Genomic DNA, 25,236 nt, shown 5'->3' on the forward strand with positions numbered 1-25,236 from the left:
TAGGTACACACAAACCCCCAAGTCCTTGGAACATTCCCTGCAGTGTCAAGCCTGTGATCCACTGAATACGCACAGAGTTACCAGTCAGCTGTTCCCAAAGGAACAGTACACAGTGCTTATAAGTTTCAGTTTAGGACCAGCCCTTTGCTAACATCACAGCACTTAGATATAATTATAGTGAAAACAAGAATAAGTTTACTATCAAAGATTCAAGTAATAGTAAGAATATTGGAAACAGATGGCTACAAAAAAGACAAAATCATAAGATGCTTTCTAGAGACTAAACTTAACTAATAGGTTAACCTCCTGTCTAAAGAAGGTTAACCTCCTGTCTAAAGAAGTTCCCAAAGTTCTCTTCAGCATTTTGATCCTAAGCTGTCTGAGATCTCGCTTTCATGAATGCTTTTACTTCCTAGGAGCAAGGGTATTTTCTTCGCCTTCTAGAAATACCTCCAAAGGTCATTGTCTTTACTCATAGACAGGATAACCCCCTATGGCTTATTTTTTCCTGTGTGCCCCTTTCCTGTTGATTTCACATCACTTTGTTAACATTTGACTTGGTATGTGAACAGGCATCCATTGTGTTAACGTACAGTGCTTAATTTACATCCCAGAGAGAGAGAGAGAGAGACTCCTCCTACCTCCAGTCTAAGACATGTCACCTTTTGGTAACCAGCTTTTAACTTCATATGTTTAAGAGCATAACTTTCTGCTACAGATACACAGCTCCTTACATAATACCTGTACATATATTTCATAATGATATTGATGACCAGTGTGTCACCGGCTTTCATTTGAGACCTCACATGCCATTCTTTGGTGGACCAGAATATACATCCAGAATCAGGAAATTCCTGTAACCCCTCTGCACCCCTTTGTCAGTTAGCATTAAGAGGTTCTTGGGTCAGAAGTTTGAATCATTGCAACTATCTTGTGTAGAAAATATCTATGTGATCTTTGGCAAGTCACTTGAACCCTTTCTTCTTCAGTTACCCCAGGTACAAAATGAACCTAGGTACACTGGGCCAGATTTGCAAAGGTAAAGAGGCAAATGGATGCCTTGTAGCATTTTCAAATGCACCTGTGCAGGTTAGGCATCTACATACCTTTGCAAATCTGGTTCAATGACTTCATCATGGAATATGACTACAACCTTAAAAAAGAAAGGCTACCATGTATGTCCATAATATATAAATCATGAGATCACCCAGTCCTTCTCTAAGCCAATGTAGCACTAATCACTTCAATATTTTTTCTATTCTAACTTTAAACATCCCAAATGGTGGGGCTTCCAAACCACTTCCCCTGGGGACACTATTCCTCAGCCTAATACACCTCACTATCAGGACATTTTCCCTCCTATTTAGCCTCAATTTCCCTTTTCTTGGTTTCCTCTCATTCCTAGTTACAGCCTAGTGTACCATGTAACAACCACCAGTAGGTGTCATCGCTAGTGGGATTGAACCAGGACCCCCAAGGGTATGTCTACACTATGAAATTAGGTCGAATTTATAGAAGTCAATTTTTTAGAAAGCGATTTTATACAGTTGATTGTGTGTGTCCTCACTAGGCCCATTAAGTCGGCAGAGTGCATCCATGTCCACAGTACCAAGGCTAGCGTCGACTTCAGAGCATTGCACTGTGGGTAGCTTTCCCACAGTTCCCACAGTCTCCATCACCTATTGGAATTCTGGGTTAAGCTCTCAATGCCTGATGGGGCAAAAACACTGTCGCAGGTGGTTTTGAGTATGTCATCAGTCGCCCCTCCCTCTGTGAAAGCAACGGCAGACAATCGTTTTGTGCCTTTTTTCCATGTGGCGCCATACTGCTTTCAGTTGCAGTAGGACTGCTAACCGTCATCATCAAACGACTGCTTCCGCTGCCACTCTGCTCTCCTGATGCTATGAATCCATCTCGCAGGTCCTCTATATGACCGTTGTCATCCACTGCTTCTGCTGCCACTCTGCTCTCCTGCTCTCCTGGTGGTCTCGCAGGGCTGCTTCCGCTGCAAATCTGCTCGTCTGCTCTTGTCTTGCCATACCACGGCAAGCATGTAGCCCACTCAGCTGTTGTGTCCTGGCAGCAGACGGTGCAGTAGGTCTCCAAAACTGGTCATCCAGCCACCGCTTCCTCTGCAACTCTGCTGTCTTGCAGATGCCATACCACGGCAAGCATGGAGCCCACTCAGATCACCACGGCAGTTATGAGCATTGTAAACACCTTGCACATTATCATGCACTAAATGCAGAACCAGAACCTGCAAAAGCAGGCGAGGAGGCAAATGCAGCACGGTGATGAGAGTGATGAGGACATGGACACAGACTTCTCTCAAAGCATGGGCCCCGGCAATTTGGCAATCCTGGTGGCAATGGGGCAGGCCCATGCCATGGAATGCCGATTCTGGGCCCAGGAAACAAGCACAGACTGGTGGGACCACATAGTGTTGCAGGTCTGGGATGACTCCCAGTGGCTGTGAAACTTTCGCATGCATAAGGGCACTTTCATGGAACTTTATGACTTACTTTCCCTTGCCCTGAAGCGCAAGAATACCAAGATGAGAGCAGCTGCAGCAAGGGACTTACTTTCCAGGCCAGAAAATAACCATTGGGGATGTTGAAATGCCTATAGTTACCCTTCGGGACCCAGCCTACCCGTTAATGCCATGGCTTATGAAGCCATACACAGGCACCCTGGACAGTAGTCAGGCACTGTTTAACTATAGGGTGAGTAAGTGCAGAATGGTGGTAGAATGTGCATTTGGAAGTTTAAAAGCACGCTGGAGCAGTTTACTGACTTGCTTAGACCTCAGCGAAACCAATATTCCCATTGTTATTACTGCTTGCTCTGTGCTCCACAGTATCTGTGAGAGTAAGGGAGAGACGTTTATGGGGGGGTGGGAAGTTGAGGCAAATCACCTGGCCACTGATTATGCACAGCCAGACACCAGGGCGGTTAGAAGAGCACAGCAGGGTGCGCTGCGCATCAGAGAAGCTTTCAAAATCAGTTTCATGGCTGACTAGGCTACTGTGTGACAGTTCTGTTTGTTTCTCCTTGATGAAAACCCGCCCCCTTGGTTCACTCTACTTCCCTGTAAGCCAATCGCCTTCCCCTCCCCACTTCGATCACCACTTGCAGAGGCAATAAAGTAATTGTTGTTTCAAATTCATGCATTCTTTATTAATTCATCACACAAATAGGGGGATAACTGCCAAGGTAGCCCGGGAGGGTGGGGGATGAGGAAAGGACCGGGTGGAGTGGGGGAGGAGGGGAGGAGGAAAGGACAAGGCCACACTGCACTTCAAAACTTATTGAATGCCAGCCTTCTGTTGCTTGGGCAGTGGAGGTGGAGTGGTTGGGTGCCTGGAGGGCCCCCCCCCCGGCGTTCTTGGTCGTCTGGGTGAGGAGGCTATAGAACTTGGGGAGGAGGGCGGTTGATTACACAGGGGCTGCAGTGGCCCTTTCCTGCACTTCAACCATACGCTGGAGCGTATCAGTTTGATCCTCCAGTAGCCTCAGCATTGCATCCTGCCTCCTGTCATCATGCTGCCGCCACCTTTCCTCTTGATCCCGCCACCACTCCTGTTGCTCCCACCACTTGTCCTCTCGCACGTCCCTCCTGTCCTCGCGCTCATTTTGTGCTTTCTTGGACTCTGCCATTGTCTGCCTCCACACATTCTGCTGGGCTCTTTCAGTTTGGGTGGACTGCGTGAGCTCAGAGAACATTTCGTCATGAGTGCACTTTTTTTGCCTTCTTTCTGCACTAGCCTCTGAGACGGAGATGCTAGTCACAGCATTGAAACATTTGCAGCTGCAGGAGGAAAAAGATGGAGATTAAAATTGAAAAAGACACATTGCCCATTTAAAACGAGGGGCTGATGTTTTTGGGTTAACGTGCAGCACAAACCCAACTAACCCCCCCACACACCCAATTCTCTGGGATGATCACTTCACCCCTCCCCCCACCGCGTGGCTAAAAGCGGGCATGATTTCTTTTCAGCCACAGGCAAACAGCCCAGCAGGAACGGCCACCTGAATAAAAGTCCCCTATTTCAACCAGGTAACCATGAATGATCTCACTCTCCTGAGGATAACACAAGGAGATAAAGAACGGATGTTGTTTGAATGCCAGCAAACACCGGGACCACACGCTGCCATGCTTTCTTATGCAATGATTCCAGACTACATGCTACTGGCCTGCCGTGGTAAAGTGTCCTATCATGGAGGACGCAGTAAGGCTGCCCTCCCCACAAACTTTTGCAAAAGGCTTTGGGAGTACCTCCAGGACAACTTCACTGAGATGTTCCTGGAGGATTTCTGCTCCATCCCCAGACACGTTAACAGACTTTTCCAGTAGCTGTACTGGCCGCGAATGCATCCCAAATCTGCAGGGCAAATTAATCATTAAACACGCTTGCTTTTAAACCGTGTATTATATTTACAAAGGTACACTCACTGGAGGTGCCTTCTCCGGCCTTCAAAATCCGGGAGCCCAGGTTGGGAGTGTGCAGTCTCCAGGGTGATAAACAGTTCCTGGCTGTCGGGCAGAACGGTTTCTCCACTTGCCTGATGTGCGCTATTTTCAACCTCCCTCTCCTCCTCATCTTCCTCGTCCCCCAAATCCTTATCCCTGTTGCTTGAGACTCCCTTGCAGGAGTCCACGTACAGGTGTGGGGTTGGTGTAGGGGCACCCCCTAGAATTGCATGCAGCTCATCATAGAAGCGGTATGTCTGGGGCTTTGACCATGAGCGGGCATTTGCCTCTTGGGTTTTTTGGTAGGCTTGCCTGAGCTCCTTAAGTTTCACACAGCACTGCTGCGGGTCTCTGTGATAGCCTCTGTCCTTCATGCCCTTGGAGATTTTTTCAAATATTTTGGCATTTCATCTTTTGGAACGGAGTTCTGATAGCACGGATTCGTCTCCCCATATAGCGATCAGATCCAGTACCTCCTGTTCGGTTCATGCTGGAGCTCCTTTGCAATTCTGGGACTCCATGGTCACCTCTGCTGATGAGATCTGCATGGTCACCTATGCTGATCAGCTTGCCATGCTGGCCAAACAGGAAATGAAATTCAAAAGTTCACAGGGCTTTTCCTGTCTACCTGGCCAGTGCATCTGAGTTGATAGTGCTGTCCAGAGTGGTCACAATGGAGCACTGTGGGATAGCTCCCGGAGGCCAATACGGTCGAATTGCGTCCACACTAATCCAAATTTGACCAGGCAATGTCGATTTCAGCGCTAATCCCCTCATTGGGGAGGAGTACAGAAATCGATTTTAAGAGCCCATTAAGTAGACAAAAATGGCTTTGTTGTGTGGACGGGTGCAGGGTTAAATCAATCTAACGCTGCTAAATTTGACCTAAACTCATAGTGTAGACCAGGGCTAAGGCTAAAAGCATGAGACTCTTCCACTTCATTTAATGGACAAGTTTTAGAGTAGCAGCCGTGTTAGTCTGTATCCGCAAAAAGAAAAGGAGTACTTGTGGCACCTTAGAGACTAACCAATTTATTTGAGCATGAGCTTTCGTGAGCTACAGCTCATTTCATCAGATGCATACAGTAGAAAATACAGTGGGGAGATGTTATATACACAGAGAACATGAAACAATGGGTGTTACCATACACACTGTAAGGAGAGTGATCAGGTAAGGTGAGCTAATACCAGCAGGAGAGAAAAAAAACCTTTTGTAGTGATAATCAAGGTGGGCCATTTCCAGCAGTTGACAAGAATGTGTGAGGAACAGTGTGTGTGTGGGGGGAATAAACATGGGGAAATAGTTTTACTTTGTGTAATGACCCATCCACTCCCAGTCTCTATTCAAGCCTAAGTTAATTGTATCCAGCTTGCAAATTAATTCCAATTCAGCAGTCTCTCGTTGGAGTCTGTTTTTGAAGTTTTTTTTGTTGAAGAATTGCCAATTTTAGGTCTGTAATCGAGTGACCAAAGAGATTGAAGTGTTCTCCGACTGGTTTTTGAATGTTATAATTCTTGACGTCTGATTTGTGTCCATTTATTCTTTTACATAGAGACTGTCCAGTTTGGCCAATGTACATGGCAGAGGGGTATTGCTGGCACATGATGGCATATATCACATTGGTAGATGTGCACGTGAACGAGCCCCTGATGGTGTGGCTAATGTGATTAGGTCCTATGATGGTGTCACTTGAATAAATATGTGGACAGATTTGGCATCGGGCTTTGTTGCAAGGATAGGTTCCTGGGTTAGTGGTTCTGTTGTGTGGTGTGTGGTTGCTGGTGATTATTTGCTTCAGGTTGGGGGGGCTGTCTGTAAGCAAGGACTGGCCTGTCTCCCAAGATCTGTGAGAGTGATGGGTCGTCCTTCAGGATAGGTTGTAGATCCTTTATGATGTGTTGGAGAGTTTTAGTTGGGAGTTGAAGCTGATGGCTAGTGGCTAGCCATCACCTTCAGCATATCCCTAACTTGGGATTTGGGAATATTCAGCTGTGCCTAGGGGCTTAGGAGCCTAAGTCATGTTGATTGTAACGAGACTTCAGATTTTTAAAGTTATTTAAACCCCAATAGGGATTAGGTGTCTAAATACCTTTTAAAATCTGGCTCTATGTCACTCTTGAAAGTGGAACTTTGACTCCTAAATCACTTAGGCACTTTTGAAAATGTTACCTTACTCCTTCTCTTCTCCCGGATGTGATGTCTTTGGCATGTGCAGCCATAGTGCAGACCTATATCTAATTTGATACCCTCTATCAGCCCTTGGCCGGTTTCTGCAGCACCACTTCTCAGGTTTCTTACTTCTCTTAATTGTACATATTTTGGATTCTTTCCCCCGGATGAATTTTTCCAAGCTGAATCTCATTTTGTTATTTAACCCTTCGGTCTCTATGTACTGTTCGTCTGTGTCGGCTGGTGTTTGCAACTCTTCCCAGTTCAGCATCGTCTGTGAATTTCATTATCATGCTATATTCCCCCCTTCCAGATCACAAACCCAGACCTACCTAACTCTGTACCTGCTGTACCACACAAGAAAGTTCCCCTAAACTACATAAATAGACATAGATAGATAGATTATGTTTGCAAGCCTTTCTATTTACTTTCCTTTTTCCAAAAAAGTCCTACTGGGAACTACAGTGATGTCATAGCAACTGAATATGACTATGAGGGAATCTGCTCTGAGGATATTCCAGTAACCACATATTATATATATTTAAAAAGTAAAAGCCTTACTTGGCTTGGGGCTACATTCCGCTATTAGGCTGGTTTACCATAAATCAGAATTAGATCAATGTAATAGCTCAGAAGTAGACTTCAGTGATGTTACTCCCTGATTTATACTGGTGTAACAGAGATCAGAATCTGTCTCTTAGTAAATAAAGGAGGCTTAATCCTAATTTTGTTAGATAGATTATATCTACCTTTTCCTTTCTAGGGTGTTCATCACTGTCATATTTTGGCTGAAATCCATGCATTGCCTAGATTCTCTTTTCCATATTGTCAGACATAGTCACTCTGCTATAAATTCTGAGAAAGCACAACGTTATAGCATCTGATACGTGTGTATTTGGGCGCATGTGTGTGTATGTTAGTGTTTGTGGGTGTGTGAGTGTGCCTGTGTCCCTTATGGCAAGTTTTATAGAAATTAATAAAGAAAAAAATCAATGGGATTCTACAGAAATTATTTAAAAAATAAATAGAGAAAGACAATAGAGAACAACATCCGTTCTATAGGTTGCTTCTAAAACCACCCTATAATAACTCTACGGCAGGAATATAATTTTCTATTAAATTCCATAGAAACCTATAGAAAAGTTATGTTCCATTACATTCTATAGGGCATTTCCATCTGGGGCATGTGTGTAGGTATATGTGCATATCTGCCCACGTGTGTATGTGCATATCTGTTTGTGACTATGCATGTGAGGGGGAAAGGAAAAGATCCACAAACATTCGTACATGTATTGTTATTCCCCACCTACCACAGCTCACACCTACAGCATGTCACCTGTGCATGAAATGCCATGGATATAACCCGAGTAGCTGTCTTAACACACAAATCCTCTCTTGGCTGGGGCCCTGTGCTCTCTGCTTTAACTACTCCAGTGTGAATGCGGAAAAAGAGTGGCAGAAAAATGTAAGCCCTCACCCACTTCCCGTTCCCAAGCCCCCACAGACACACCTCACCCCACCCCCTCAACAATCTATAATGTTCCCTTTCCTGCTAGTCTCAGTACAGTGGGAAAGTCGTTGGGTAATTGGGTCCAGATTGGAGATGTTTAAATATTCATGAGGCTGGCAGGGGACTGGGAGGGGGTGGCTGCCTGGATTGTAGTGGGGGGTGGGGTGGGGAGGTGACTAGTCATTGAGAGCTAGTGAACAATTCTGGGAAAGATACAGAGAGAGAGAGAGAGAGAGAGAGGGAGGGAGGGAGGGAGGGGGAGAGGGAGAGACAGCCAGCGTGTGCATGTGTGATGAGCAATAGCTGTGGACCTTACAGTTGCAGCTAACTGCCCTGGTGTGTGTGTGTGTGTGTGTGTGAGTGAGTGAGAGAGAGAGAGAGAGAGAGAGGGAGGGAGGGAGTGGAGAGGGTGGGGGGGAGAGATAAGAGAGAGAGGAGGAAAAAGGAGAGAGGAGAAGGAAAGAAGAAGAAGGAAGGAAGGGGACAATACAATCATGCTGTGCTGTATGAGAAGAACAAAACAGGTAGAGCTGAAAATTTTATACTTCTTTCTGTGGAGAAATTCGCAGGCTGTTGGATGTGTGTGTATGTGTATGGGGGGTGGGGGAGAGGAATTTTTAACTGCTTCTAAGCAGATGTCTTCTGTGCAATTCTTTAGCATCTTGCAATTGAAGGCTCTTTTCACACCCTTCCTGGTGACTGTCTTTCTAGTGCTGATGATATGGGGAGAGGGTGGCCTATCTTCATGTTTGGGGAGAAACAAGGATCCCCCTCCCTTTTTTTTTTTAACTGTGGGCAGATGCATTGCATAGGGTTTTCTGTCTCTGATCCTGAGGGTGTGGATGTGGAAGGGGGAGGAGGGAAATGTGATGAGAGGTGGCTCTACCTCAAAGATGGGGGAAGCAATTCTTCATCTTTTGCCACAAAAATAAATAAATAAAAAGATACTCAGTGAACCGTGATCCAGGATCAGGATGCCAGCTCTCTGTTGCCCTTTGCTCTGAGAGATGAAAGCTGCTTTAATGTGTCTGTGCATGTGTTTTTGAGATGGCAAGGGGGATAGGTGCATTTAGTTAAAATAGTGTGAACAAAAATAAACTGGTAATTTCTTTCTTTCCTTTTTTTTTGGTTTTAATAATATCAAGTACAATTAATTAATAGCAAAAGTAATCGGCCATGAAGTCGGGGGGGAAACCCAGCCCTCTTTGCAATCCCTTTAATAGTACGACCAGTTAGACAACTGTGCACCAGCTGGTAAAGAGACAGAGGACCACGCCTCTATTAGCTCTGAGCTCCGATGGGATGAGAGAGACGAACGGTATGAACCTGTTGGAAACCAGTTCATTCTCTCTACTGGTACCACATGACTTTCCTTGATGGAAGTGGCAAGAGGGGCGAGGAGACAGCGAATTTTCAACAATAAAACATGACAAGCCAAAAATAATAATGAAATAAAAAAGCTGGCTAGCTCATTCTCCCCCCCACACCCCTTCCATCTCAAACTGTTCACTTGAAAGCCAAAATCTGCTCTCAGTTACCTCAGTTTAACTCCTTTGACTTCAGTTGGAATCACTCCAGATTTGCACCAAAGTAGTCAGGGCAGGATTTGGCCCTTGGTTCATTTCAAAGGTATTATGACAACTTTCTCTATAGGGATAATAACAAAGAGGTGGGATTCCTGCTTGTCTTGTAAATCTTGTCTCAGTCTTATAACTACAGAGCTGCTCCTGGCACCTCCATTATATATACCTTACAGTGTCTATTACTGCAATACTCTACAGTAATTACCCAATCCACTGCTGGAAGCTGTAGAGATTTGGACAATTACTGTAGAATACTGTATTTAGTTACAATCAAGATTAAGGTGAATTTCTGTGCCTCAATGTGTGTGCTCCCAAGCCAAGGAGTCGTATTGTAGACTAATTGGAAGGGGCAGGCGAATGGGATAGAAAAAGACCCAGCGTTATATATTTTTCCCTATGCAGATTTCAGATGCTCTGCAATTAATGATACAGTCACTAAAACCTGGAGAAGGGTGGGAGGAGGGACACGTTGCAACCAGCCAGCAGAGCACGTTTGGTCGGCCAATGTGGGATGAAAAGAGAGGAGGAAGAAGGCAGACGGAGAGGCAGAATGACAGAGCAGTGGGTGGAGAGGCACAGCAAATTTTAAAATAAAATAGCAGTCTCTGGGGGCTTTTTGGAGGCAATAAGCTGGGAAGAGCCACAGGGGGTATTTTCACCATATTTTAATAGGCTGGGTTTTAGCACACATGGTTAATACCCAGTTTTACTCATTCTTTAAATCTTTTTATTATTATTATTATTATTACAACATAATTATAAGCGTATGATACACAGATTACTAGGTCATGCATATACACCCCCCCAAATTCAGTCACCTACCCAGACACACCCCTTCATCCCCCCATACATTCACACACACACATCCAACCCTTCCAGCCTCAATACAACCACACACCTCCACACACCGCCAGACACACCCATTCATACTCCTACACCCATACATGCATTCATACATATTCACACACAAAAAATTGCTATAGTGACTACTGTGTAAAACTTTGGAAAGCAGAGCTGATGATAATCATCCAAAAGAAGCTTTAATTTGGATGGGGAAAAAAGACCTGGGTTTTCAGCCTGCTTTCTTCTCTCCCTGCCCCAACCTATTGCAAATGGAAAGAAATCAGATCAGGTTCTTCATAAGGAAACAGGAGCTTCCTTCCAAAATAAAGACAGCTTTCCTCTTTCAGGGCATTTTTCTGGGGAAGCTCCCGTCAGCCTGCCTTTCTGATTGAAAAAGAGCCAAGTGCTGAAATTACAAATACAGATTCAGAGAAATCTCTTTAAATTCACATATATATATATAATTACAGGGGTGGGTGTGTATATACACACACCTCTAGAGAAAGTGTGCGCACATATACATATATATTTGTGGGTGGAGATGACAATGGAAAAGAACTAAGTAGCTGACTGACTGCACCTGCAAATGAGAGACCTACATGTCTAAATTCTATCATCTGTACCAACTGATTGCACCTGCAAATTTATACCCATAAAATCTGGAGCTAAACAGATGCAAAATGAGAGACTGGGTTGAAGAACCTTTGAAATTTGCTCTAAAGTTTATTTAATACTAACTATTTGGAAATATACTGTGCTATCTACTGTATCTCTTCATAGCCTAGCATGGATGGATAGATAGATAAATAGGAGAGCATTCCATATACCTACACCAGAATGGGTGGACATTATCGGGGCAAGTGCTCAGTACTAGATTGCATGAATGATTAAATGATAACTCACAAGCCGGTTTCCCACTTGTGGGTGAAATGATTTTCATTCATCGCCAGCCATGTTTTATGGCTTTCCCTCCAGTACTATCCTCTGTTCATCACACTTGTGCCTGTGAGAGACTGCAAAGGTTTGAACCCTGCCACACCCATGAAATGAAAGGCAGGAGGAGGAGGAGGAGGCAGACACAGTCTGCATTTCTTTCCTCTTCCACATGAGCAGCATGAATAAACAGGGCTGTATCTATAAAGATGCAGTTTAATGCAGTTGGAGAGGAAGCAAGCGTTAGGGGACTGTTCCAGCAATTACAGCCAACCAGGTTGGTGTCTGCTCACACTGGGAGCCACAGAGGTGAAGAGGGAGAGGGAAAAAGAGAGAGAGAGAGAGAGGGAGGAATGAACATCAACCTGAGATTTTATTGCTTCAGGATATTAAAATGTCTCAGACCTCATTTAGAATAACTTAATTATGCCGCATGATGCAGATGCTGCAAAACTTGCAAGGCGTGTTCGTACCTTTAAATGCTAGCACAGAAAGAGAGAAGTATTTTTCCTTCTTAAAAAAGCTTCTGAGCCAGGCTGTCAGTTGATGTCAATTGTTGTAGAGCCACTGACTTCAAAGGAGAGATGTTGATTTATACCAGCTGAGGATCTGGCTCTTGTTTCTTTTGGTAACTGATTTTTGCATGTGAGGTTCATTGCTTAAAGTTCTTATGGCTCCTATTTTCCTTCCTTGGATAGTGTCTGTGGGGATTTCTTCTAAAAATTAGTCTCCACAGAAATACCCGTCCCACTCTTCCCCACCTCATCCTCTGCTGCCTTACTGTGAGAGAAATTGATTTCTCCTAAATCACGCCACGTAACCACTCTGGATGGCACATGTGAGCTACCTTGGGGGATTAATTGCAGGCAGTGCTTCCAGAGGGGAAAATACAACCATAATGCTTTGTGAGAGGGACACCAGTCTACCTGCCAATCTAAGTTTCCTGACACCACTCACAGGTGCATAGAGGCCATAACAGAGCAAAGAGCATTCAGTCATCCCCCATATTCACAGAGGTCTATAGGAGCCATGTCACCTCCTTGTCTGAGGTTGGGAGGGTGTGTTCAGCCTGAAGACTCCTGGTCCCTCAAACTGAGAGGGTGTATACAACAGAGGGCTCTTTCAGCCTCATGCTGAAAGGGTCGGAATCATTTGTGAGCTCCTTCAGCCTCAGAACCCGATGGTGGTGCCTGTCCCACACTGAGGCAGGCTGTATAACCAGAGGCCTCCCACATCTCCTATGATGAGAAGATGTGAATAACCTGAGGGCAACATCTGCATCACCCTGACAGGGTGTAGTGTGTGTAGGTTACACCCGCATGGCTGCCTCTGTCTTACACTGAGTGCACGTGTGCAACCGGAGTCCTTTCTAAGTGAGGGTCTGTGGAACAGGCAGTGTAAAATATGGCGGTTTTGGCTGAGCTGTGCTCAGAAGAGGACCCCAGGTTAAATGTGGTTTTATACCATCTTATTAGAGTAACCTCAGGACTCCTCTAATTGCACAGCTGTCCATGGATCCATGGGGCCATTCCAGGACCTGGAAATAGTCAAACTATGGAGGCATATCAACCATTCTATCTTTCCGCCAGCCCTGCCGCAACATCACCCCGAGATACCCCATGCAGAGGGGTTTCCCAGCTGGCCACAGCTGCAACCTGTAGGCTCCAACTGTCCCATATTGCAAGGGTGTGTATAACCTGTAGGCGCTGCCTGCCCTATATTGTGAGGTTGTTTGTAACCTGAGGGCTCTGCCAGCTCCATGCTGCCTGATTCTTTCATTACCTAAGGGCTGAGTGTGTTTCAAGGTAAGAGGCCATGCAGACACAGTTACCAACTTTTACGCGGTAAATAAGCACCCCGACTTTCACAATAAGCCAAAAATCAAGCTAATCCCATTTCAAAACAAGGCCAAAACAAGCCAATCCCTAAGAACCCCAACACTGTATATGACTAGATTCCCCCAGTGTGCTGTCTGGGATTGGGGTGGGCCTGCTGTGCACCCCTGACTCTCTCTCCCCTTCCCCCTGCTTGCCCCTCTTTGCCCCTGCTTGCCGGGACCCGATCAAAAAAAAAAAAAAAAAAAGAAGCAACAAGCTATAAGCCAAACAAGCAACAAGCTGCAAGCCAAAAACTAGCCAACAAGCAACTCACAGGCCAATTAAGCCAAAAACAAGCCCAATTTCTGCTTTTTTTTCGCGGGTTTGGCATGTCTGCATTCAGTGCCTGAGGACTCTGCCTTCCCCATGCTGAAATGGTGTATAAACTGATGATTACTCTTGTCCCAAACATAGAGAGTGTATGTAACCTGAGGCCTCAGCCTGCTCCGTGCTGGCTGGGTCTGCATAACTTGACTAGCAGTCACTTAGTTCATGGCTTTCCTCCACACTGTATCCCTCTTTAACTCTACCACTGTCCCCTCCTCTCAGTGACTCCCTGCACTTTACATACCTCTGGCTTCCCTTGCATCCCTCTGGGCTTTATCTCTACCTTACCTGGATTTCGGAATGGGTGATGGATCTGGTCATAGGTCCAGGTTGCTGCGGCTGCCACCTCTGCATTAGAGCTTGTTTACTCCATGCTCAGGGATATCTGGGAGTGCGTTGCCTGGTTCTTCCCTTTTCTGTGAGGTTAAGTATCCTCCCCAGGGGATATTTGTCAGACCGTGCACACTTGGGCACCTCTGAGCAGTGAAGTCCCAGTGTGCATATTCTAATGCAGCAGCTGTAGCCCACGACTCAGCATAGAGGATTCCTGACCTGCTGAGTCTGGCAACTAAATCCATTGTTCTGAAGCCACGGTAGGGAAGGCCTGTGGAGGGTGCTGTGTCAGAATGGAGTGGGGTTTTATTGGAGTACAGTGAAGAAGGATTTGGAAACTGAGGCATATTGTGGGATTAAATTTAATTGAACCCAACATCCAACCCCCTTCACCAGCTATCGTCTAAACTCTGATCCTGAAACCCATCCATATTCATTTCATGTTTTACCCCAGGAGTCCTCCTGAACATCGTGGGAGATTATGTGCACTCTCAGGACTCCTGTGGGCTCATGCTGATAACCACAGAGCTCAGTGGTTAATGTACAGAAATAGGCATCAAGAGAACTGGGTTCAGTTCTCAGCTCTGCTGTTTGACTTGAGCCAGGGGCAGGCTGTTTGCCTGTCAGTATCTCTCTGAGAGACAGGGATAATGCTTTTCTACCTCAGAGAAGGCTTCGGAGACTAAATTAGTTATCATTTGTGAAGTGTTTTGAGACCCTGAAATGGAAGGAGCTGTTAACAGGTGAAGGGTTCTGTTCTCCATTCTAGATCGTTTGTGGAGCCCTAAAATATTTATCACCTGCATGGGTTGCCTGACACAACCCATCTATTGCCCTCTTAATTCAAGGTTTATCAGACTTGTTCTTAGTGTGGGCCACACCTTAAGAGAGCATTGGCATCATGCAGATTTTCCTTCCATTTGCTGTCACACCAACCACCTCCCTTCCCATCTGTGAGCATGCAACCGCCATGTAGCAACCTACAGCAATTGCTTGCATGGAAAAACAACATTAAGAAAGTAGTGATGTATTTTTAGCTTCTCGTAGTGCACCAAGGAATTTGTCCTTTTTAAATGAAGTTAAATCACACTGTCTCCTTCTGTTCTTCATTTCATCTCCTCTTTCCATCTGCGCTGCTCCCTGCTCTCCCCCTGCTCTCTTGCACATACTTCCCAGATGCTTAGTCCTCCTCCCCAGCTTGTGCACATACTTCCCTGTCATGTGGTCCTCTCTCTTGCCCATGCCTAGTATTCCTCTATTCTGCTTTCCTTCTCCAGTATTCCCTGGGACATTCCTCTCCTAAGGACAGCTGTGGTCACTGATGGCAACTTCTATTTCCTCTCGTCCTCCACTTTACAGCAGCAGCCTGGAGAAAGGCAGCTCAGATAGCTCCTCTGCCTTGTTTCCAGTTGCTTTTACAGGCCTCAAGGTGCATCTTTGCGAGGGTGCCTATAGAAACAATTGGAAACAGTTACCTCTCAAGGGGGACAGAGTGCTACGCTATGTGAGTTACACCTCCACATCTGTATATTTCTGCTGCCAGGCAGGGTGATAGCCTCTCCAACCCCTCAATGGTCTCAGCAGTTTCCCATGATGATAGAGGGGTAGTAACTGCAGTTTCCCCCCAGGATATCCCTGATGCTGGTATGGACAATATCTGCAGGCTCCCACTAGCATTATCCCTGTGCTGGGGGCGGAGAGGGGAGGGGAGGACAAATATTCTGAAGTAGTCCCCTATGGCAGGCCAGGGGGTGTGATGCAGAGCAATAACAAGCGCCCTCCCCTCATTTTCCTGCCAAATCTGCTGGGGCCACCTCCACTACTCATCTCACCGTGGTGGTTGCAGAGAGCTCTCTTACTCTCTTGTTGGCCTGAGAGGGGTTCTCTTGAGACTATCCTCCCCTTCTAGGGTTCATTGGGCTAGATTCCTAGAAAGGGAAGCGAGGAGATACTTATCTCCTTTCAAATTATAACCAATAAATGTCAGCCCCATTCATTACTCATCTACTTCTGAATTTCCTTGAATTAATTCCAGTGATAATCGCTGTACATCTCTATTTATAGAAAGCCGACAAGTCTCACAATATTGAACCGTCCTCCCTATAGGAGCTGCCTTTCTCTAGAGGCACAACTCTGGTAATTAATAGTATTAATAGGTACTGAGTCAACCCTGCCCCTGCTCTGAATACCCCTTGAATTTGGGGGGGTTATTGGATCTAGACCCAAACTCTGCAGCTGGTTTTATTCTTTCCCCTCCATAATAGGTTTAAACCAAAACTCTAGGATCAAGATCCCCTGTACTTTGTGGTTTGGGCCTATCGTTAGTAATCAGTTGTCTCCAGAATTATTTAGAATTTCTTTTATTCAACTACTTAACAAGGTCCTTATCAATAAGCATCTATACCTCACTCTGTCTGATTAAATCTAATCCATTTATTGCATGCTCCAGGCATGTTACAAATTCTCAATGCTATAAATACGGGGGCAAGGGAGGGGAGGGGCTCATTGTCCATTGCCCTGCACCACCTGCAGTCATTTACATCAGTGCAATTGGGCATGAAACATTACCATTCTGATCTGACAGCAGAGAATTAGGCCCAAGATCTCTGTTCTTCTCACTTGCTCTTCCATTCCCCCAACTCCCTCTTAAGGAGTAAATTCTTTTTGAATGATGCATTTTTGTCATTTTCCTTTTATTATTTTATTGCTGGAAAGTGGGGCCTAAAGAAATGAGCTTTGCATTTTGCTCCGGTGGCCATCTGATTAGTGGTTATTTTGATCTCTCGCGGAAGTGAGTTCCACAGTTGTGGTCAGCTGCCGAGAAAGCTCTGTTTTTCTGCTCTTGTTAGTTTCACTGGTGAGACTGACTATTCCTTTGTCCCTGATAAACATGGCTCTTATGGGAGATCACATTCACAGACTGAAAGGTGCTGACATAGGTAGCTCAGACCAGTCCAGGGCAGGGCTTTGAATATGGAAGGAGCTGTTAACAGGTGAAGGGTTCTGTTCTCCATTCTAGATTGTCAGTACTGTAACACTGAACATGCCTTTGTATTCAATAAGGAGACAATGCAGAGTGGAGCACTGGAATGAAGTGCTCTTGGCAACTTGTTTTGTTCAGTAGATGGCCCTCTGCATTCTGAACCAACTGGAGCTTTTTCGGGGTCAGCATTTTCCTTCCTATTTCATTGCACTGCAGTGCTCAAGCCATAGGTTACAAATGCATGGATCCCAGTATCCAAGTTGGAATCTGATGGGATGGGGCAATCTCTAGGTCAGCCAAAGGTGGAAGAGGCTGTTTTGTACAGCCATAGCTATCTGTGTAGGCACTGGCAGTGGGGAGTCCAGAAGAACCCCAAGGCTGCATACCAGCTTGAGACTCTAAGAACAGATGTCCACAGCAGAGGATGATGTTTGGTGGAAGCAAGTCCTTTCAAGGCACCATAACAAACCTATAACAAGTTCTAAATGAAGAAGCAACCGGCCCAACCAGAACCATAGGGTCTGATAAAAAAGCATCCCTTTATAGCCATGGGGCAGCCAGATTAACAACTGGAAGAAAATGATCCCCAATTAACTGAAAGAACATAAAAGAAAGAGTGGCTAGGAAAAACTGCCCTCCGGAACAAAAGAAGAGGTGAAAAGTTAAAGATAATCCTGAGGGAATAAGCAGAACATGCATTGTGCCCAAAAGGCTGCCATCAAAGGTTGAATCTGGATAAATAAGACAGGAAATTCCATTTTATGTGTTAGAACTAGATACATGGCAAAAAGGATCTCCCTATTTCTGTGCCATTGGACCACAGTATGCAGATGAGGAAAGGAAGATAATTATATGTTAGCAACAGTTGAGCCCAAAAAGATTCAAGGAGTTTTGGATCAGAGAAACCCCCTCAAAAAGTGTAGACATAGTCTCTAGATCTTCCTGAACCACATGGCTCTCTAAAACTGGGCTGGGTATCACAAAGAGAATGCACTTTCTTATACTATTTCTTGTGCTTTAGACCGGAGGCCTAGCTGGAAACCTTGTGAAAGGAGCCTGTAACATGGTAACTCAGGGCTTCCTGTCTGGTCAGAACCCAGAAGTGCAGAGGTGGTGCAAAAACAAGTCAAACTAACTTTTTGGAAGTTCTGCCTAAAAAAATTCAGGCTTCAATTTATTAGTAGTAGTATTTATTATTATTTTATTTACTTTATTAATTACTCCATACATGTGCCTGTTGCTTTACAGGGATTGAGCTCTTTGAAGGGACTTAAGGGAGTCTAAATTGAATGTGAATTGGGCTCCTAACTCCCTTAGGCTCCTTTGAAAATCCTAGCAGAGTACCTGCCAATAAGATCTTACGATCCAGTGAGGAAGCCCTTGAAATCTATAAGAGTTGGGCCATTAACTTCAATGGGGGCAGAATCAGGCCTCAGGGCTTTTCTACACATGAAGCTATTCCTGAATATCTCCATGTGTGGACACTTTTATTCCAGAACAAGAATGCCTTGTTCCTGTTTATCTTAACCCACAATAGTTCTGTCACGGAGTGCCTCATGTGGATCATCCTCCATTGGCTGAATTTCATCCTTGATGATTTGTTGTCTCAATTCATTACATTTTTGGTTCCAGAAGCTTTGAAGCTTCAGTTCTCTGTAGTTAACCTCTCTCTAGTGACCAAAAGCCTGTCTTCCAGATAGGGGTGTTTGTTGGGACAGATACGTGGAACTGCATACTGAGATTTCCTTTTGATCATCCTGGTGGTGGATTATTATAAGGGATTTACCAGCCTGGGAGCTTCCTCGACCTGGCTGATACTTGCTCAGGTTGTTATTTGTAACAGTCATTCAGAAATTCCCATTGGAGTTTTGTGCCCCTCTTGGAAGTGACCTGAGATTCTTAATCCCTTTGGCTCATTAATCGCTTTTGCCCATTATAACACCTCACATTGTGCCTCAGCAGTTTCTAGGAACCTTAAACTAAACATACTAAGACACAGTATAAAAGTAAAGAGGCAGCTGCTTCACTGGATACACGCTCATGTGGCTGGGAGTGTCCTTTCTCATGCTCTGGTTCCTGTGTAAAACCTAGACAGATGTTTCTTCCTCAGTAATTCCAAAATCCTGGCCTAGATGGCGACCTTTACTGAACATCCTAGGTGGGGCTAGCAGTGCTGTCTATAGTTAAGGTTGATTAACACTTTCGATTATAAGATCTTGTTTACAAATGCTTATAATTTTGCCAAAGTTTATGTGTTGGGGCAGAAAATTTCCATGCTGGGTGTCTGCCTCAGGCTGAAATTTTTTTTTTGTTGTTGAAAATTTCAGTAAAAAATGTTCAGCTGTTTCTGAGAACAAGATTAGAGGACAATGTCTTCTTTTGCCCATGTTAAAAAGTTATTAGACCATTTCTTTGAGAAGTTCTAGCTCCTTTGTGCTTTGTAATGGGGATTTGACATTTTTTCCTGGTGGGTCACACTGAGTCTGAAGAATTTTCTTCTACTCTCCCTATGACAGTATGCCCTCATTTGATCAAGTCACAAGGCTCTGAAACGTGCAGTTTGCACATGCTTAGTAGAGGGTTGTTAGAGGCTGGCCGCTAAAATCTACAAATATATCCTCTACAATGCACATTTTTCCAAGTCCAGGCCTGCAGGGCTTTCCCAGCAATTGCTCCCCCTGCTGGCTGCCAGGGGCTGCTTTGGCACTGTAACTGAGATCAAGGGCAAGATCACTGTCTCTCCTGTGCTTTCAGTGCTCCCTCTGCTGGTGGCCTAGCAGCATGGAAGAGAAGGAGGATACAGCCTGACTGGAATGCAGAGGAGGAAGCCAGGGCAAGCAAGGGAAGCTTTGAGGGGAAAGAGACATGGGCAAGCTAGGGATGCAGCCTGGTGAGAAAGGAATAGAGAAGACTAAGAGCAGGTGGATCAGGGACAGCAGGTGACAGGCTGGGGTGGGGGAAGGGTAGAGATAAAATCATGCAGAAAAGAGGACAGGCAGGAGGGCCAGAAGCAAAACTGTGTGTCTGCACACTCCCTTCCTCAATCTGCATTTGAACCCAGAATTCTTGAGTCCCAGCTTTCTTCTTCTGCCTTCAAATAGTTGTGAAACCCACTGAGAAATTGTGTGTCTCATTCCTCCATGATGGTAGTTCCACACAGAGGATAAGAGCCTATTACTGCTACCAGATCAGGTCACCCTGCTGATGACCCATTGAGATTCAATAGGGTTCCACGTAATGGAATTTCTGTTTAGCCTGGGTTTTTAATATTTAATTAATTACTTAATTGTTTATTTATTTACTGTGGGGAAATTACACACAAAATACTGTGTTAAGGATGGACTGCCCTCAGGAATGAGTCAGAGTTGTGTAGCAGAGGAGGCTGTTGTCTGTAGGACCCCTACCTCATTTGTTGAAGAAATTAGAAGGTTTTGTAATGAATAAGGAAGGAGACTGCAGGAAGGAAAAGAATGGTCTCATGATTAATGCAGTTGAACACTGCCCTGGAGAACTGGATTCTATGCCTGCCTCTACCATATAGTCAATATATGACTCTAGGGCAAGTATTTAACCAAATTTTCACAGGTGGCCACTAACTGTGTGTTCCTTATTTTCTGGGTGCCCAACTTGAGGCAGGGATAGCATCCAATTCTCCAGGGTGGCATTTGCACAAGGGGTCCAAATTAAGGTTACACGGAATACCTTAATTCTGGTATTTGCTAACTTTTGAGTGCTTGACTTTGCAACTTTAATGTTCTTTTTAGCATAGCTTTTTGTGCATAATTTCCTAAGTTTTCAATGAAGCAAACAGAAAAATTCCATCATGTGTCATCATATTGACACACACACGCCTCATCAACATGGCTGGAACCTTTAGGTTCGCCACACAAACGACTGCCACTTGAGATAATGGAGAAACTGAGAGCAGTAGTAGGACCAGCACTAGAGGGGGATGAGACAATTTCAAAGTGGGTTTCACAGGTATTTGCTGACAGTAGAGGAATAGTGAGACTCGGGGATTTGGGGTTCAGTTTCAGACTCTGGAGGGAAACTCATTTTAGTACGCACAGGCGCGTCTTCCTATTCTCCCCAAGTTTGACCCCTTCTGCCCTGTCCCTTTCCCAGTTCTATATCCGCTCCACCACTAGCCCCTTCTCACAGTTCCATTCCCCTCTCCTACCATGGGCAGCGGGTGAACCTCCCCCCTTTGGGGAGGCTAGCTCCCCAGCCCCCTTCTGCCTGAGGCCCCACCCCTCCCCTGCCCCTTTCCCCCTCGCCCTCTGCAGCCCTGAGCCCTTCCGCCCCCACGGCCGGAGGAGGCCTGACCGAACTGTCCCGGTCTGCTGGCCAGCCAGATAACCGACCTGAGCCATGGGCTGGCCTGAACCATCCGTAGCCACTGGCCAGCTTGAGCTCAAAGCTGGCCAGGCTGCTGGCCCTAGCTGAGCCCCTGCTGACTTCAGGGAAGAGGGGGAGTGACGGCGGGGCCTCAGGGCAGGGCATAGACAGGACTACGGCCTGGATTAGGGGAGGCTTAGCCTCCCCTGGACTATTATACCCGCTGCCCATGTTAGTCATTGCTAGTCTCCACTACTCAGGCTTCTGATCATTGTTTCTGTCTGACTCCCTGTCTCAGCCTGTCCCATTCCCAGTCTCCCCCACACTCCTACTCCCAGTCTCCTGGACAGCATATCCAGTTCTCCCCCTGCTCCTGGCTACTCATCCCAAGTACCCTTGCCCAAGTCCTAGTTCCCTCCTCCACTCCCTGATCTGTCTCTTTCTCTCTCTCCCACCCTCTGGTCTCCAGTCACCATCCACACCCATGTTTCCCATCCCATCTCTCTACCTGGGTTTCTCATTCTGTCTCACTGTCCTTGCCTTCCCCCAACTACTTATCCCAGTTTCTTTGCCCAGCCAGTCACAGTTCTCCCCTGATCCTCCAACTTCATGTCAGAGCTGTCTCCCCTTCCCACACCTTCTTCTCCCTGCCCCACTGGCTCCCAGTCCCAGTCTCCTCCTTGCCCTGTCATTCCCTGTCTCCCCACTCAGATCCTCCTTCCTCCTGACCCACTGGCTAACTGTCTCCCTGTGCCATTTCCATCCCCAGCTCCCCGACCTAGTCTCCTTGCCCACCCAGTCCCAGTCTCGCCTCTTGACAACCTCCAGCCCTAATCTTTGCCTCCCAGATTCCTTGTAGCAATCTACTGGCCCTGCAATGCCCTAGGTCTGGCTCTTTTCCCCTATGCATTTGAATCAGATGGCTTTCTGCTCCATGCTGCCTGGGTGTCAGCAACGGGGGGTGTCACTGAGACAAGAGAATAGACAGGCCTCCTGCTCTCAATTCTAGTGTCCAGTCCTAGTCTGGCCTGGAGCACCTGGGAGCAATCATTACAGGGGAAGTCGTCCTGAGCCCCCCCATTCTGGTAGCTCTGGCTTGGAGCATGCCCTGTCACTTGGTGCGGATGGTGCATGAGCAATTTGGTCACATGTAGGAGCTGTTTGGGGGTGGAGCTGTATGCTCACCTGCTCTGTGGGGATGGCACATGTGCAGACTGGGCAGTACTAGGAGCTGGGAGATTCTCAAACATGCTCGGTGATGGCAGAATCTTCAAAGATTTTAGCTAGGGTTAAGGAAGTCTCAGCTGAGTATGTGTGAATTGCTATTTTTCAAAGGCTCGTAAGTTGGCCCAATTTGGGCAGTTTATCACAGGGAAGGCAAAACGCACGTTCTTGACACCAAGGCCACCTGCCTGCCAAATTGCAAGTATCTCCTCCAAAGCATGGAGGCATTAGTGCATTCCAAAGAAAGGGTCACCAGAATTTTGTTCATGCTATAAAATAATGTTTTCCCCCTAGCCTTGTTCTTGAAAATGTCTGAACTGTTTTGGCTGAAATTGTCCAGAATCATTCAGACTGAGGCAGAGCCCTGACATGGAAATTGCTGGCAAAGCTTCCACTGACTTTAACTGAAATTGGCCAAGTCTCATAAAGCTCCTGTGGGGTAGGTCACTAGTATTATGCTCCTTTCAGATGAGGAAACAGAGGCACAGAAAGTTGTGGAATTACTTGCCTAAGGACACTCTCCCTGTCTTTATATCTGGCCCCCATCACATTCATGTCTGAGTGGCTCGCAAGAATTAAAATAGAAATGACAATAACAGCCTTTTTCTGTCCTCCAAGCCCATAGAAGAAATAGTTTGATTAGTGTAAAGGCTGTTTTTGTTTGTTTTAATTTGCTTGCCTGTTTTCTATTTGTGTGTGCTGATGCGTGGGTGGCATTTGTGTGTGAGAGAGCATTCTTCTGAAGAGCTTACAGAGGGAGGGCTATGGTGGAGAAACGAGAGAGTGGAGAGGTCCCTGGCCATTCTTGCTGTAAGGGGAGTGCATTCCACAGTCTGGGTCCTGTATAAGCTTTGTGTCCTCCGCTCAGGAGCCTGCCATTTTTGGCTGACAGTTTTATGATTGCCTGGGAACATAGCTAAGGGAGAGGCAATCTCTCAGTGACATGGGTCCATTCCATGGGAGGCTCTGAGGTCAGAGACCTCCAAAAGGACTCAAGGGGAAGCCATGGCCGAGAGGAGAGCACCAGGGTGGTGTTTTCACAGTGACTCATGTTGCTGAGGAGACTGAATGTTGTGTTTTGTACCAACTAGAGTTTTTTCCAGAATGTGTTGCTTCCTTCTTAGCTAAAATAAGTTGCAGTAATCAATTGTGGAGGTCATGTATGCCAATATTGTGGCTCATAAGATGGGGCACAGTTTTCTGGCCAGTCACAGGTTTCTTTACCACCACAACTATTTGGCCATCCAGTAACACTGAGGAGCACAAAAGGCTTCAAACCAACTTAACTACTGAAGCCAGATACCCTCAGTAGTGGGGGATGAGAAGACATGTTCTTTGAAGCACTTCCCACTGCCTACCAGAAGAGCAGGCTGCTTACCATGTATATGCTGATTTCAGGCAGGTATTCAGAAAGCCGTGAGATGGTTTGACATAAAGGTGGCGTAGAGCTGGGTGTCATCCACAGAAGAAAGTGTACTACCCCATAATGGACCATGATGGAATCGCATAGGGGAAGTTTCTTCCTTGGTTTACACACTTAGTGGTTGTCTTGTGCCATGAATGAGGGTTTATATCCCTTACAAGTATATCCTAGCTCCTATTTTGCAGAGCTCCCATTACAGTGGGTTGAAATTGTGCGTCAAGTTTGCACTCCCCTGGCTAGTAATAGGTTCCAGGCTCCGAACCCCATCCCCCCATGTCTTGGCTTGGCTTGGAGACTCCTCCTACTGCCTTTGAGGAGGCAGGAATCACACCAAAATGATGCTCAGTGCAAACACTCCTTTTATCAATAACAGTCACCTTGACTGGCAACAGACTGGGTCAGAATCCAAACCGCCCCAGCTGCAGTCTCTGTACGGTGCGAATACAGTGTGCCAAGTCCAGTCTCCGCTGTGTTTGGCATCTGCTGCCGTGGTTCTGGTGGTGGCCTGGACTTCTCTTCAAAAATGTCAGTGTTGGTCAATGATGAGATTAGTCACATGGCTGAAGTCACACAATTGAAGTCACATGCTAGTGCTCCTGACTCACTGATTGAGCTTACCGCTGTGTTTCCCAAAACGTTCAGCAGAAGCCATTTGGACTCGTTTTCTTAGAGTGGCTGTAGTTCGCTCTGAGCTACTTAGGGAAAATTTTAGATACTGTTATAACTAGGGGGTCAGACACACTTCATAGCGTGTGCAGGCTGATACTTATTGCAGCCCTCCACATTCTCCCTATAGTCTGTGCTTGGTATCGGCTGTGCCCCCCATTCCCTCCTCCTCCCATACCCAGGCCCCTCCTTCTCTCCCCCATACCAGTGGCTCCGTGTGCAACCCATTCCCACTTCCCGCCATGCCCGCCATTCCTTTCCTTTTCAGGGGCTCTGTGTTCCACCATTCCAGGGTCCCCCACTCTCCCCTCTCCAGGGGTTCTATGTGCCTTGTCTCCCATTTCCCCAGTTCCCAAATTCCTGCTCCTTGACAGGGGCTCTGTGTGGCTTCTTTTCTCCCATTCCCTTCCTCCCACTGTTCGACCCATGATAGGGGCTCTGTATATACCCCTGTTTCCTCCTTAACCCACCCCACACAAGGTTTCCCAATCTTCCCGCATTGCAGGGGCTGTATATGAACCTACCTTACCCCTTACCCCCACTTCTCCTTCCCCT

The 25,236-nt window shown here is 46.1% G+C and overlaps 1 protein-coding gene across 1 annotated transcript in view; it reads left to right on the plus strand.

Annotated features, from left to right (window-relative positions):
- Positions 1-8,554: 8,554 nt before the first annotated feature.
- Positions 8,555-25,236, plus strand: part of GAP43 (growth associated protein 43) — an 80,851-nt gene continuing 64,169 nt past the window's right edge. The window contains exon 1 of the mRNA XM_073308879.1: positions 8,555-8,675. Within this exon, the coding sequence (XP_073164980.1) occupies positions 8,646-8,675 (30 nt within the window). The 5' untranslated portion in view covers positions 8,555-8,645. The remainder of the gene's footprint in view (positions 8,676-25,236) is intronic.

Source organism: Lepidochelys kempii, chromosome 1, assembly GCF_965140285.1.
Source record: "Lepidochelys kempii isolate rLepKem1 chromosome 1, rLepKem1.hap1, whole genome shotgun sequence".
NCBI lineage: Eukaryota > Metazoa > Chordata > Testudines > Cheloniidae > Lepidochelys > Lepidochelys kempii.